The 15,000-nt window shown below is 49.7% G+C and overlaps 1 protein-coding gene across 2 annotated transcripts in view; it reads right to left on the bottom strand.

Annotated features, from left to right (window-relative positions):
* cdkal1 (CDK5 regulatory subunit associated protein 1-like 1) overlaps positions 1-15,000 on the bottom strand; it is a 46,913-nt gene that overhangs the window by 18,774 nt on the left and 13,139 nt on the right. The window contains exons 1-4 of one of the 2 annotated variants that reach the window (XM_087285391.1): positions 11,509-12,858; positions 9,920-11,003; positions 6,605-6,653; positions 6,123-6,243 (exon numbers count right to left, since the gene is read on the bottom strand). In XM_087285391.1, the coding sequence (XP_087141517.1) occupies positions 6,123-6,243; positions 6,605-6,653; positions 9,920-10,066 (317 nt within the window). In that variant the 5' untranslated portion in view covers positions 10,067-11,003; positions 11,509-12,858. 2 annotated transcript variants of the gene reach the window in all.

Genomic DNA, 15,000 nt, shown 5'->3' with positions numbered 1-15,000 from the left:
ACACACACACACACACGTGAGCAGATATGAATGTTCAGCAGTTGATGCAGCTCTGGATATGAGCCACGCTGGTAACAGACATGTGTGTGTGAGTGTGTGTGTGTGTGTGTGTGTGTGTGTGTAGTGTACAGCATAGTCTCGGGCTCGAGCGCGTCCGCTGTGCTCTGTTCTGTCTCTGATGAACAGGCTCATGTGTGTGTCTCCATGGGTTGGCGTCTCTCCACAGATCCGGCACAGATATCCGGGCTGGTTCGACTCCTGCAGTAAATAATTTCTTAATTGCTTGTGCTGAAAGCTGCACGCCGCGGCTGCGTCCGCCTGTCATTAATTACACCCGCGCTACATGCGGACAATACACTTCATCACGGCGCCGGGGCTAACGGGCCCCTGGTGAGGCTAACCCGCTTTACTCTGTTACCGTTCAACAGCGCGGTGACAGTGAGACAATGCTGAAACTCCCCAGACGCTCCCTGCTCCCTCAATGTATTAATATGAGCCCAGCGAGTGAGCGGCAGCTAAATTACACTGAACGCCAGCAGCGGCGGCGCCCCCCAGAGGACGGAAACACACGCGACTCCACGCGGACACAAACGGCGATAACAGACACGGCTGAAAACAGCATTAATCCTGCCCTAATCTGCCGCCGTGTGTGCGCTTCACTTCAGGAACAGAATTAAAGAAGTTTGAAGTGTGTGAAGGCTCGTGTGTGTGTGTGTGTGTGTGTGTGTGTGTGTGTGTGTGTGAAGGACAGAGGAGGTCAACCAGCCGGAGAGATGCACAGCAGAGCAGACACTCAGATCATGGAGAAACACACTCAAGCTGATCTCAGAGCAGCTCCAGCACTCCTACAAACTGACCAGATGAGGGAGTTATAGCATCACCACGTCACACTACACCAGGGGTCAGAGGTCAGCCAGGCCCAGCACATGGGCAGAGGTCCGTCAAGAGTTCACAGCCACAGAGGATTGTGGGAACTGCCGAAACATTCACTAATGCACAAACTGCACTTCACACAGCAGGGTTAGCCTTACACGAAGCGGAGCGAGCGATCAAGCTCATCCAGAGACGCGTCTGTCACTTGTGCTGATCTGCTTCATCTGTGTGTGTGTGTGTGTGTGTGTGTGTGTGTGTGTACATGCATATCAGCATTGGTTAAAGCATGTTCCACTACAGGGGCGTTGCTAGGTCTATTTTAGGTGGGCTGTAGCCCCTATATTTCTAATCAGCCCCCCCAGAACGCTGTCGATTTGCTCGTGCACTGTACACTAAGATATCGCCTCAGTCCCCTTCAAATTTGATAAGAAAACGGCGGCAGAATTCGGCTGCTCCTCCGTCTTTTGTCTTTAATTTGATCAGCAAACCACAGCCGTGGACGACGACAGAACATGTAATATTAGGTAATGTGATATTGATATTTATATATATTTATAAAGCTGTCGAAATAAAGATGAATTGAATTGAATCACAAGTAATGTGAGTGACACCTTTAACTGGAAGGTGGGGAATCAGCCTATAGTTTCTGCTGACTGGAATAAACACAGCTACTGAACACACTGTCAGCAGCACTAGAGGGATGAGGATATTTACAGTAAATACACAAGGAGATGCTTCTTTGCCTCATAATACATGAAGACGCATGAAAAGTGTCTATATTTCACTCCAGGACTGGCGAATCCTCCATCTGAGAGGGCCTGGTCCAGCAGAGCAGCAGCACAGTAATAAACCACAATGCTGAACTCCTGACTGCTCCCTCTCACTCAACACACACACACACACACACACACACACACACACACACACACACACACACACACACACACACACGCACACACGCACACACGCACACACGCACACACACACACACACACACACACACACACTCACACACACACACACGCGCACACGCGCACACGCGCACACGCACACACACACTCACACACTCACACACACACACACACACACACACACACACTTACACTCACTCACACACACACACACACACACACACACACACACACACACACACACACACACACACACACACACACACTCAAGGGTCAGCTCCGCATCTGATAGCAGCCATTGTTTGTTGTCAGCCAGCATCACCTCGAGAATAGACCTGTCCGACAGCTGCATCCGTCAGCCAGAGGGTCTCCAGGGACCGGGGTCGAGTCAGCAGGGGCCGATACGCATACACACAGACTACAATCCTCTAGTGGATCCACCACCCAAACAACTGAACCCCGGGCCAAACAGAGCTCCTGCAGACTGCCCTAGATTTCAACAAAGATGAGGGAAACCGCAGCAGCAGCTTGAGCTAAACACTCACATTCACCCGTGTGTTAGGATTAGCAGATTGTCAAACACGGCGTCATTAAACACAGAGATTTATAAGTGTCAGTGTCTCCAAACGCTCTGAGGCCATTAAATAGTGATGCTCAGACTGCATGTGTTATTACTACACCCTCACAGCGTGCATTTAACCAGGAGAACACAGCAGCAACACTGAAATCCTGCAGGACTCCAGCAGAGAACACGCTCCAGTCATCTGATGCAGAAATCACCCCAACAGAAAGGCTGATCTCAGGAACAGTGAGGCTCTTCTGCTGCTGACGTCAGAGAAATAAAGGACAAAGAGGAAACCTGATATAGCACATGCGTCCAGCGTTATTAGTTTGATCAGTCGAGGAGACTCAAACTTCTGTCCACTGCTATTCGGCCTGAATTCATCCATTTCCCACAGTTCCCATCAGCCGAGGCCACTTTAGAGGAGCACACAGACTAATCTGTCAGATCTGTGCTAATGGCCAACCGCTGCTCCTCAATCATGGGGGACTGGAGCCGGACGGCAGCAGCTGTCCCGTTTCCACACAAAGACAAATAGAGGCATCCCTTCAGCATACAGCAGACCCGGCTGAACCGCAGGATAAACTGGGTTAGCGGCGCTCGCAGGTGCACATGCAGCCGACGGGTCACCATTAGAGGGTCACCAACACACATGGCCTGACAGAGCCCTACATCATGAGCCCAGCGTCCCCTGCAGCAGCCCCCACGACCGGGAGGGTTTGCAGGACTTCACTTTATTTTACTCAAAATCATACAAACACCCCATAAAACACTCACAGAACATCCCACGACAACATGTAGCGTAGTGTAACGTGTGTTTATGTAGCGCAGTTATCGTTTACAGCCATACACTCAAAGTGCTTCACAATCATGGGAGGTGGAGAGGGGGGTTCTCTGCACACCATCACCAGTGTTCAGCTCCACCTGATGATGCTCCAGCAGCCACAGGACAGCAGCACCAGTGCTTCACCACACACCAGCTATAGGTGATAGAGACGGTTCAGTGGATGGGGATGATTGGGAGGCCATGATGGTTAAGGGCTGATGGACGAAGTTTGGACACCGGGGTTGCACCCCTACTCTTTACCAGAAAAGTCATGGGGTTATTAGTGATGTAATACTGCTCAATACTGATGCACCTTTGGCACCAGGTGTTCCTCAGTCTGACGCTGCACAGGTGGGCTCTGCTGCTATTGGTCAGTTTCTGCTCTTCTCCTCACCATCTCATGAGTCTGACTGGCGAGTATCGGTCAGGCCAAGAACAGGAATATCAACTATTTTACAATCCGGCTAGCAGGATTTACATTATATTGATCAATTATTTAAATTATCCATCATGGAAAGCCTAGCTGTGAAATAATCGCAAAACGAGTGCATTACAAATACGATGAACAATCATGCTGTGGTTTGCACATCCTCTTGAATAGGAGACTCAATGTTCCGTGTATTATTGAAAAACACACAAGAGTTCTGGGTTACACATCAGCACTGTCATGAGGCTGAAGTTCTACTGTCCATTCTTAAGGATTGCTAACAGTAGCTGGAGCACAAGTGAGATCTACAGTCATGCAGTGTGCAGTGCCAGGTCAGTGCAGATCTCTCTATTCCCTGTGTTAGAATAAATGAACATCGACTCTGGCTCTAAACTGAACTGTTTTCACTCTTTTAGGCTCAAGAGGTCAAACTGTGGAAGATGCAGAAAGGTCAGGTGAAGCCTGGAGCTCAGACCGTCTTCAGCTTCACGCTTCCACAGCGACCGCAGCCCACGGCCAGATGCATTATTCATGAAGAGTAAATCTAACAGCAACACGACGAGAGCCGCATCCAGCAGACACATGTACTGTGCGTGACAACTGGAAGAAGAAGACCAACCTGAGAACATTTCAGCGCTAACAGTCATGTGGAGTGTTCAAGGTCAACTCAGTGTTTCCAGCAGAAATCAGCGCAGAGACTCCAGCGCAGGGGGAACCGGTCCCGAACACACACAGCATCAGTGTCTTTACTTCATCCAGCCAGAAACTACAGGAGCACATGTCTGTAAAGGAGGATCTACAGCTCTGGAGTAAACACCCTAACCCTAACCCAGACGTGTAATCCTGAAGAGAACGGTGCTGGAAATAACCCTAACAGCAGCACTGAAGCAGACATGGCTCACAGGAATCCTCTACAGTGTTTGCAGAAGAATGAACCGGCTCAGCAGACGCCTTCAGGCTCCTCGATAACTGGAGGAGAATCTGCAGAGTTAATCTGACCTTCGCTTTACAGAAACAGAATCACTCCAGCTGCTTCAGGCTCCAGTAAACAAACTTCCAGCAATCCCACAATCCACTGCACACCGCAGGAAACAGCAGATTACTCCTGCAGCAGAGGAGGAACGTCTGAAAACACCACAGTAAAGCTGCGGAGTACAGCAGGACTAACACAAGCCTAACGACAGCACAAACATTACAACCGACCAGTGCGCTTCTGACTGAAGCAGACGTCTGCGGAGAGAAAATAACCTACACTATTAAAAATGAGGGAATATAGAAGTATTGGCTGTTTCTCCATTCCTATGAGCACAGAGAAGCGGCTGCTGTTCTTAAGGAGAGAGTAAATTTGCCAAGTTACATAGCCCAGAATTACACAGCCCAGAACACTCCTGTGAGGAATGAGATGCTCCGCTCTTACTGATGGTCACATGATCACACAAATATTTACTGTCTTCACTCATATACACACAATATAGAGATAAAACCGATTATACAGAAGTTCAGCAAACTCACACTCCTGTTGATGATCTCATGTGATGTGTACTTCCACCGTCTCTTTCAGTCAAACTCCTGAGATGAAGATGGATGTCTGACCGTAGTGATGAGCTGGTGTAGACTGCTGCGCTGCACCTCCTTTATTCAGCTGCAATGACTTCTGGGACTATTAGAGCGAGTTCTGCATCGAAGCATCCTCGATATCAGGAATGCAACAGGGATCTGTCACGGGTCCTCTGTTCTTATGGTGTTGAGTATTGGTGCTTGATGATGATGTCACACGAGAACGATGAAGAACACGTGTGGAGAAAAGGCCAGATCTGTGCACGTGTGTGTGTGTCTGTCTTTATTCAACACTGTTTCCTAGCAGACACACTACTGAACCACTTCAGCAACACAACAGGAGTGTTTACACTAGAGCTGACAATCACAGACCTCAGCCAATCAAGAGAGCAGTGGGCGGAGTCTCTCTCTCTCTCTCACACACACACACTGCTGACTCACTCTCTCGATGAAATGAGGCGTCAGTCGACAGTAAACAGTGAATCATCCACACACACACACACACACACACACACACACACACACACACACACACACACATACACACACAGCTCAGTATGTCTGCGTCACTGTGTATCAGAGCTGTGAGACTCAGGTAAGAGCCTGAATGAGGGAGGAGGCGTCCAGAAAGACAGGCAGCCTTCTGTCTGCGCAGTCTTCACACACCAGCCCTAACACACACACACATGCTCACGAACATGAGACAGCTGCAGTCTGAGCTGATCACAGAACAGCGTTAATTTTACCACAGACCCCAGATCAGCGCGCCGCCCTCAACATAACACACTACATCATGGCACTATCAGAGTCCTGCAGATGGGAGGGTTAACCCGGAGTGTTGGAGGACAGCAGGAGAGCCAGTGTGTGTGTGTGTGAGAGAGAGTTAGTTTGTGAGTGAGTAGGTGAGTGTGTGTGTTTGTGTGAGTGAGTGAGTGAGTGAGTGAGTGTTTGAGCGGCTCATCTTACCCCGTGTTGATGGAAATGATCTCAATCAGAGGATTTTTCCGAATCTTTGGCAAATCTAGTCGCGCTCCGCCCAGACGCTTGCCCTTCTCCTTCTTCTGACCCAGCAAACGTACAGAGTGACCTTCAACACACACACACACACACACACACACACACACACACACACACACACACACACACACACACACACACGCATTGTAAATCCTACATCAATGTGTAATTTATTAAAATATTAGGATTCAGGACCGCTGGTTGAGTAGTGCTTCCGGCTAATAATCTCTGACTGAAGTTCAGCATTAAAGCAGCAGATGGGTCTACTTCCTGAAGGGGCACATTAGACTTGTGTCACCATGTCGGCTTACAGTAGATCATATCTCAATCTGCACAGCAGGAATTGTGGAACAGCCAAACAATACAGCGTGTGTGTGTGTGTGTGTGTGTGTGAGTGTGTGTGTGTGTGTGTGTGTGTGTGTAAGACTGACCTTTAATGGCCTCGTCCACAACCTCCACCACTCTGTCAATCTGCTGCACCTGCAGAGAAGCACATCACGTCAGATCTTCTAAGATGTTGGACATATGCATGAAGACAGCAGTGACTTCATATGAGAGTGTGTTGCTGGAACAGGGTGTGTGTATCAGGAACGGCTGGGTCAGGATGATAAACTCCAATAAATAAAGAGAGCAGTGATTTCCAGATGAACTGTTACGTGTGTTTGATCAGACGATATGAACACATAATATCTGCTGCTCATCTTCAGCTCATGTGTGAATCTCCATCCTCTGCTGTCAGTCAGAGCTCAACACACTCCAGAACAGAGTCAGCAGCAGAGCAGGGCAGTGATCAGGTGATCTGCTGAATACTGATGTGAGTGAGATGAGCAACATTAATGTGCTTTCAGTGGCAATAACAGAAGAAAAGATCCAGCCGTGCAGCACGTGAACACCGAGCTCAGTCTTCATCACAGAGACTGGGTCAAATCATTTATTCTGCTGCACGACCCATCATCATCATCATCATCTATTAAACTATTTCATACGTTTCCAACATCAGGAGGTAATGAAGAAGCCCTGTAATGAAGAGACAGTCAGAGAGATGTCTATACAGGAGATGAGGACAGTGAAGCTCTATATCAGACGGATGGACATGAACCCTGACAGAAGCAGAGAGAGAGATGGAGATGGAGGATGGAGATGGAGATGAAGGATGGAGATGGAGGATGGAGATGGAGGATGGAGATGGAGGATGGAGATGGAGATGAAGGATGGAGATGGAGATGGAGGATGGAGATGGAGGATGGAGGTGATGTCTGTAATCTCTCCCTCCTGCGCTCGGCTCATTTCTGCATGCAGAGCTGGAGACTGCAGGAGCTGATCTGCGGCATTGAAGGGACTCTGCATCCACCGAGCGATGAACCCTGCAGTTAAATATCCCTGCCCAAGCCGTTCTGCCTCCACCGGGGCCTTCTATCAGCTGAGGGACGCACAGGCCCGCTCCAGGCCTGAAAACAGCCCAGAAATCAATGGAGGCCCGCAGGAGCTGGATCTCAGCAGGCGTCCGGCAGTGAGTGTCCGAGATCCACTGTGAACAGCAGGAACGCTCTGGAGGGAAACGCTCCAGCACTCCTCAAAGAGGCAGAAGAAGGCTGATGTATTGAGGACTCTTTCATGTGTGCCGGAGGTGTTTTACAGCGGCAGGAGGTCTACATCACTGCCGGCTCCAGAAACTCTCACACTTTACAAACAGCCCGGAGAGCAGAACTTCAGAATGAGCTTCAGCATCCCCACAGCTTCTGCTTCAGAAGACACGAGCTGAACACAGAGGGACGGCAGACAAACAGAGAAACGCTGAGGTCAGTCCATCAAACACTTCCACACCTCCAGATGAAGGCTGCGTCCACACAGACAGAGGGAGGCCTGTGCTGGAGCTTCTGCTGTGTGATGTTGGGCACTGCTGTCCCTGAGCTCCTGCAGGGTCCTGGAGATCTGCTCCTCCTGATGGTGTGGTGTTGCTCCACAGTTTCTCCTCGCCGTCTGCATCTGCTGTAGAACCGCTGACAGAGCTCCAGCACACCACACCGCTGGGTCTACAGTAAGCGTGAGCTCAGGGGCCTGATCGGGCTTCCTCTGGGACAGTGTCTGGGCTCTTTCAGACTGCTGAACCCCTCGAGCTGAAGCAACTTGCCTGAGTCAGGTAGAGAGGGTCTGCAGCGCTCCTCTACTTCTGTAGTTGTGCAGTAATGAGAGCTCGGGCCGGGTCAGCTGAAGACACCGCGCTCTCCTGAGTGTGAGGAGAATGGACTGATGAGAGCAGACACTGCAGCGGGACACACAGCGGAGGTCCAGAACACACAGCGGAGGTCCAGAACACACAGCGGAGGTCCAGAGACATGCACATGTCAAGCAGACTCTGGTGTGTGTGAAGCAGACTCTTGTGTGTGTGAAGCAGACTCTGGCGTGTGTGAAGCAGACTCTGGTGTGTGTGAAGCAGACTCTGGCGTGTGTGAAGCAGACTCTGCTAGAGAGCCGTTATGAACACATGTGCAGTCAGACTGAGCCCTGCGTTACTGACCGATCTTCTCCATCATCATGAGTCGGCTGGTGATCCCACACACTGACCAACAGCTCATCATCAATAACGTCATTACATCCAATAAACACTGGAGTAGGCCTGAGCATTACAGCGCTAACACACAGAGCTGTAGTCTGAAGGAGAATAACACTGATTATTCCTGCACACACACGCACACACACACACACATGCACACACACACACACGCACACACACACACACACACACACACACACACACACACACGCGCACACGCACGCACACACACGCACACGCACGCACGCACACGCACGCACGCACACGCACATCCTGCTCACATCCTGAGACAAGCAACGGCTTCAGCACAGTATGCAAATCACTGCTCATTTGCATAAGGTGAGCCTTCCAACGGTAAGGAGGTGCTGTCGCCTCCAAACCAGCATCACCCATACATGCAGCTCCGACTGACCCTGACCCAGCAGAACTGATGCAAATGAGCAAAGAAACACACACACACACACACACACACACACACACACACACACAGCTGAAACGCATGCAAAGGAACACACTTCAGCAGGTTAGAACAAGCCAGATCCTGTCTATGTGTGTGTGTGTGTGTGTGTGTGTGTGTGTGTGTGTGTGTGTGTGTGTGAGAGAGAGAGACTGCAGCTCTGTCTACACTACTATGCTGTGGTCTGGTCTTCCCTCCACTCTGCCCACAGTTTGAGCCCTTAAGAGTGCATGTGGGAGGCGGAGACATCCGAACAGAGGCGGGGCTGCAGACATCCTCTTCTCTGATTGGGCTTTCTCAATATTAAGAGCACACAGCTCAGTCCTGCACCCTCTCCTTCAGTTCACACTACACTAGTTCATGAACAGCAGCGGACACGTTGATCACCTCCTCCACAACTCCTTGCACCCTGAACAGTGCAAATCAGCACGATCTCTTGTCATGTTGTTATTAATAAGCACACTAATAGACTGAAAAGAGTCATCAGATACACATAAGCTGAATTACAGATCATGAATAATGATAGAGAGAGCAGACCAGCGGCAGATCCGGCATGGACGCGCACACACACACACACACACACACACACTGCTCTCACCTGGGGATGTGCCTGCAGAGCTCCTGCTGACCGCCTGGAGCTCAGACATCTGAATACTAGAGGACGCTGAAGCCGATTTCAGCCTGTGCTGGTGTGTGTGTGTGTGTGTGTGTGTGTGTGTGTGTGTGTGTGTTTACCCCAATGATGCTCAGGTCCTTTATATAGTCCATGCGGGGTTGAGCCTGCGGCACACATCCAGCCAAAACCACCTTCTTATTCTGCTCTTGAGCCTTCCTGAAACACACACACACACACACACACACACACACAATCAGTCTGTGCATAAGGACTGAGCGATGTTCGTTGGCTGATCATTAGTGTGAGCTCTGCTGGACACACACGGCTCTTCACATGTTTCTGGTGTCCGCTGTGGTCGTCTGCAGGTCAGATACACACGTCTGTTGGTTATACACAACACAAATATACACAACACCTTAACTTCTGTCCCCGGTGTGTATCTAAAACAGCACACAACAGAAATATTCCTGTTCCTCTAGATCAGAGGTTCTCAAAATGGAGGTCGGGACCCCCCCAAGGGGTCGTGGGACAATGAAGGAGGGGGGGGGGGGGGGTTGGGGGGGTTGGGGTCGCCTGGTGATTTTTAAAAATCAATTAATTTTTATGAAACCTTAAGACTTACTGTACTTTATCAATAACCTACTGAAGAGAAAAGAAATAGTCGTTTATAGTTACTATAGTAGCTTATAGTTAATAGTTCTATTGGATTGCGACTTCTCGGGTAATTACATTATACTGAAGACACAGCAATACTGTCAGATGCAGCAGATTCTGTAACACCAGGTTAAACTTTCTAGCCCATTTACAGCACTGACATACATAAAAAAACAAAGAATAGACTTGGGTCTATTGGTGTTTTGTGCGTGTCATTGCATACAAGGTTTCTGTATTCATAACCACCACCTCAGAGAATATTGGGGGTCACGAGTCACTGGCATTGACATTTTGGGGGTCGCGGGCTGAAAAGTTTGGGAACCCCTGCTCTAGATCAGGGGTGTCCAAACTCAGTCCTGGAGGGCCGGTGTCCGGCAGAGTTTAGTTCCAACCCCAAACAGGCACACCTGAACAGCTGATCAAGCTCTTTCTAGATACACTAGAACCTTCCTGCAGGTGTGTTGAAGCAAGTTGGAGCTAAACTCAGCAGGACACCGGCGCTCCAGAACTGAGTTTGGACACCCCTGCTCTATATCATCCACACATCTGCTGAAGCGGTGTTAGTGAGGACCTCTCCATATCTTCAGATCCTCCATCCACATCCCGCTCTGCCATATCCAGAGGACAGGGTGTGCAGAAACTCTGGGGCTCTGAAACGGGTTGTGGATCTCAGAGGATCCTGGAGGTCCAGTGTGATGGCCGCTGAGTCTACATATGAGCGGTCGGTCAGTGTCCCGCTGCTCTGCTGGTGTGTGTTGCTGTGCTCTGCTGGCTTTGCTCTTCAGTTTTCGGGTGTTCAACAGTGACGTCTACATTACAGTTTACTAGAGCTTGATCTACGTGACATGCTGGAAGAGCACTGTAGAAATAAACCGCTGGCCTGATGAACGTGTCCGGTAAGCAGAGATGGGTCTGTTCTGATGGAGGTGTAGATGGCAGAATATCAGCAGGGTCTGGACTCTGGACCGGTGTCTTCACAGCTGTGGATGTTCTTCATCTCAGAGAGACATGGCATTTTAATGATACGGTAAGCTTTTCCACTGACCCGCTCCACAAGCATGGAGGATTAGGCTACGCTTTACAGTATAAACCCTCCTGGTGGTCATTCTGTGTTCTGGACAATCGTTCCTTCATCAGCAGCAGCAGAAACTCCCCGTAATCCAGAGGCATTTAGAGATCTGACCGCTCCGAGAAACGGCGGCTCTGACCAGCGTAATGAGGACAGCGGAGCCGACAGACCTGTAAAACATCGAGCGTCTGCAGCGCCCAGGACAAATCTCCGGCTTTGAGGCTTCACGTCTGAGGATGAAGATTAGAGGAAGCAGACAGAGTCTTCATCTCAGCGTCTGCAGAAAGATGAACCCGCTGAAGAGCTGAAGCTTCACCGGCAGATCTGGCGTCTCAGAGGATCATCTCTCAGACAGATCAAGAGCAGCAGCATCTCTCCGTAAAGCAGAGCGTCTGCACTTTTCCACCTCATCGTTTGCAGATCCCCGTCTCCGGCTGATCTGAGCACAGCCTCGCTCAGACAGACAGCAGATCTCCGCCGGCGCCTCCATCACTCCGCTGCTCAGTTCCTCCCTCGCTCACCCAATCCTCCAGTCCGGCTGATTTACGGTGCGCTGCTGTCCGAGCCGCAGACCAATCTCAGCAGATTTACAGGAGCAGAGCTGCTCATCTCCAACAAGTCTCTTCATCTGACAGCAACGCGAGCGCTCGTCGGGCTGTACATCAGTCTCAGCAGCAGAAACGTCATGTCGGACATTAATCTACATGATGCTGAAGCTTCAGGATGTTGATCTGCATCAGGGCGAGTGCAGTGATGATGTACACTGAACACCTGCTAATATAGCGGCGTACAGCAGCACGTGTGTGTCTGAGGTTCAGGAAAAGCTGCTTCAGTATGACTCCAGGTCTAACATTACGTTCAGACATTACTGACTGTAAATATGTCCAAATATTCAGCAACAGCACAGGCAACAAAGTGTTTACTAGCGTGAAGCTGACAGGACTGTCATATACAGGGCAGTGCACCTTCACTTCAGTGTTCTCTGATGTTTAGCATCTGCTAGCCCACCTTTACCTTGCCTGTAGAGTTACCGTCTATAAATGACTGCTCCTTACTCAACACAGCCAATATACACTATTACACACAGGGCCTGACCGACTCCTCCTGGACCAACATTCAGGGTAAACGCTGAGACACAGACAGGTAAACAGCAGCGTCTGCCATGGGCACAGGTGATGCTCTGAGGTGAACAGGTGATGGAGATGAAGCAGAAACGCAGCCAGAGAAATGAAAGCAGTCGGAGCCAAAGGGCCGTGAGCAACGCGAACACACAATGGGAGAGAGACACGAGCTCATTAAGAGCAGAATAAGAGGCGTTCTCCAGCTTAATTTCCCCGGCTGATGCTTCATCATGATGTGGCGCGGCTTCTCGTCACCGGCGCTGTGTTGATGTGCTTTTAAAGCCTCACTCTGAGCGCCATTATTTATCCCAAACAGCACTCTGCCCTGTTCAAAACCCCAAAGACCACACACTGCCCACCGCCTCATCAAACTGCCATTCAGCCGCTCGGCCTGAGAATTAATTCACACAATGAAGAACGGCGTTCTCCCGCCAGCTTGCGCACAGGCAATCAGACGCAGGCTCAAGGAGAAGGTCATTACAGCAACGAGCAGAAGAGGAGAGAGGCAGGAGACGACGATCATCAAGACTATTCAAGACGAGCACTCGCTAGAGCTCACGCTCACTCTCCTGCTGGATCAACACACACACACACAACACACACAACAGAAAACAACACAACACAACAACACAACACCACAACACACACAACACAACACAACACAACACAACAGAACACAACACACAACACAACACAACACAACACAACAGAACACAACACAACACAACACAACAGAACACAACACACACAACACAACACAACAGAACAGAACACAACACAACAGAACACAACACAACAGAACACAACACAACACAACACACACAACACAACACAACACAACAGAACACAACACAACACCACAACACACACAACACAACACAACACAACACAACAGAACACAACACAACACAACACCACAACACCACAACACACACAACACACACAACACAACACAACAGAACACAACACAACAGAACACAACACAACACAACACAACACAACACAACAGAACACAACACAACACAACACAACACAACACAACAGAACACAACACAACAGAACACAACACAACACAACACAACACAACAGAACACAACACAACACAACACAACACAACAGAACAGAACACAACACAACACAACACAACACAACAGAACAGAACACAACACAACAGCTCAACACCTCATGGCTTTCACTGCAGGCTGGAGGGAGTCAGGTCATTGACTGCATGGAGGGGATGTCAGTGCTTCAGCGTGGGTCAGGAGCAGTGTGGAGAGTCTTTAGTGTTGGAGAACAGCTGCACAGACGCGTCTCCCTAAACACTCGCTCACATTACGGCCTGGTTTGTGTTCAGTGGATTACCCTCGTCACTTTTACTCATCTTTAATTGAGTCGGGGACGGGGATTTCCCCACACACTGCACAGAAACACTCCTGATTGATAAAGGCAGCGTTAGCCTGACCTTGTGAAGGCCTGTGAACAAATGAGATGCAGAAACGCCGCCCGAGTCACTTTACACACGACGACTCCTGCCAGACGCAGCGTCCAGAGACAAACAGCCCATAATGAGCTCCTGTGTGTGTCAAACTGAGGATCCGTCAGCACCGGTGCAGGACTCACACTACTCCACACACACACACACACACCGAGACACGAGAGACTAAAGGACAGAATCTGCCACACACACACACACACGCGGACACACACACACACATATACACGCACGCAAGCAAGCATGCACACACACACACACACACACACGTGCACGCACACACAAACTGTTGATGAGCTGGACTGTTCCTGACCGCCTGTATTGTTCTGGCTGTTCAGTGACTGCAGTAATCAGACGACATCATGTGTGTTAATGCTGAAGCAGGACTCGAGATCACTACAGTAAACACTGCAGTTCATCAGTGTGTGTCTCCAACATCTCATCTGCTTCCTTCAATATCTGGCATGTATGTTTATTCCATCAGTGCACTGTTTACCGGGGAGATATTCAATTAAGATATATGAAATGATGTTATACACATCCCTGACAATTATCAATACAGAGACAGGACTCGTGTTTCCCTGAGGAGTGTGTGTTCCCCAGTGGGAGAGAGCCGGCTGGTGTTATCTGTCTGTAGCACGACTGAAGACACAAGAGCTCCGGGTGTGTTTTACATAACCGCTTCACAAACGGCACAAACAGATGTGGAGCGTCCCGACAGCAGCGGCACCCTGCCCTCAGCATTAACCACTGCCCTGCCAACGACAACACGGGACATTTACTGACGCTCTGCTGTCATCACAGCTTCAGCTCTTCATGCAGTCCATTAGTCCACTCATCACACCAGACTCAAACTTGCGGCTG

Source organism: Danio rerio, chromosome 16 (genome assembly GCF_052040795.2).
Source record: "Danio rerio strain M-AB ecotype USA chromosome 16, GRCz13ab, whole genome shotgun sequence".
Taxonomy (NCBI): domain Eukaryota; kingdom Metazoa; phylum Chordata; class Actinopteri; order Cypriniformes; family Danionidae; genus Danio; species Danio rerio.
Note: the sequence above shows the minus strand (reverse complement) of the source record. Positions and strands in the feature narration are given on the sequence as shown.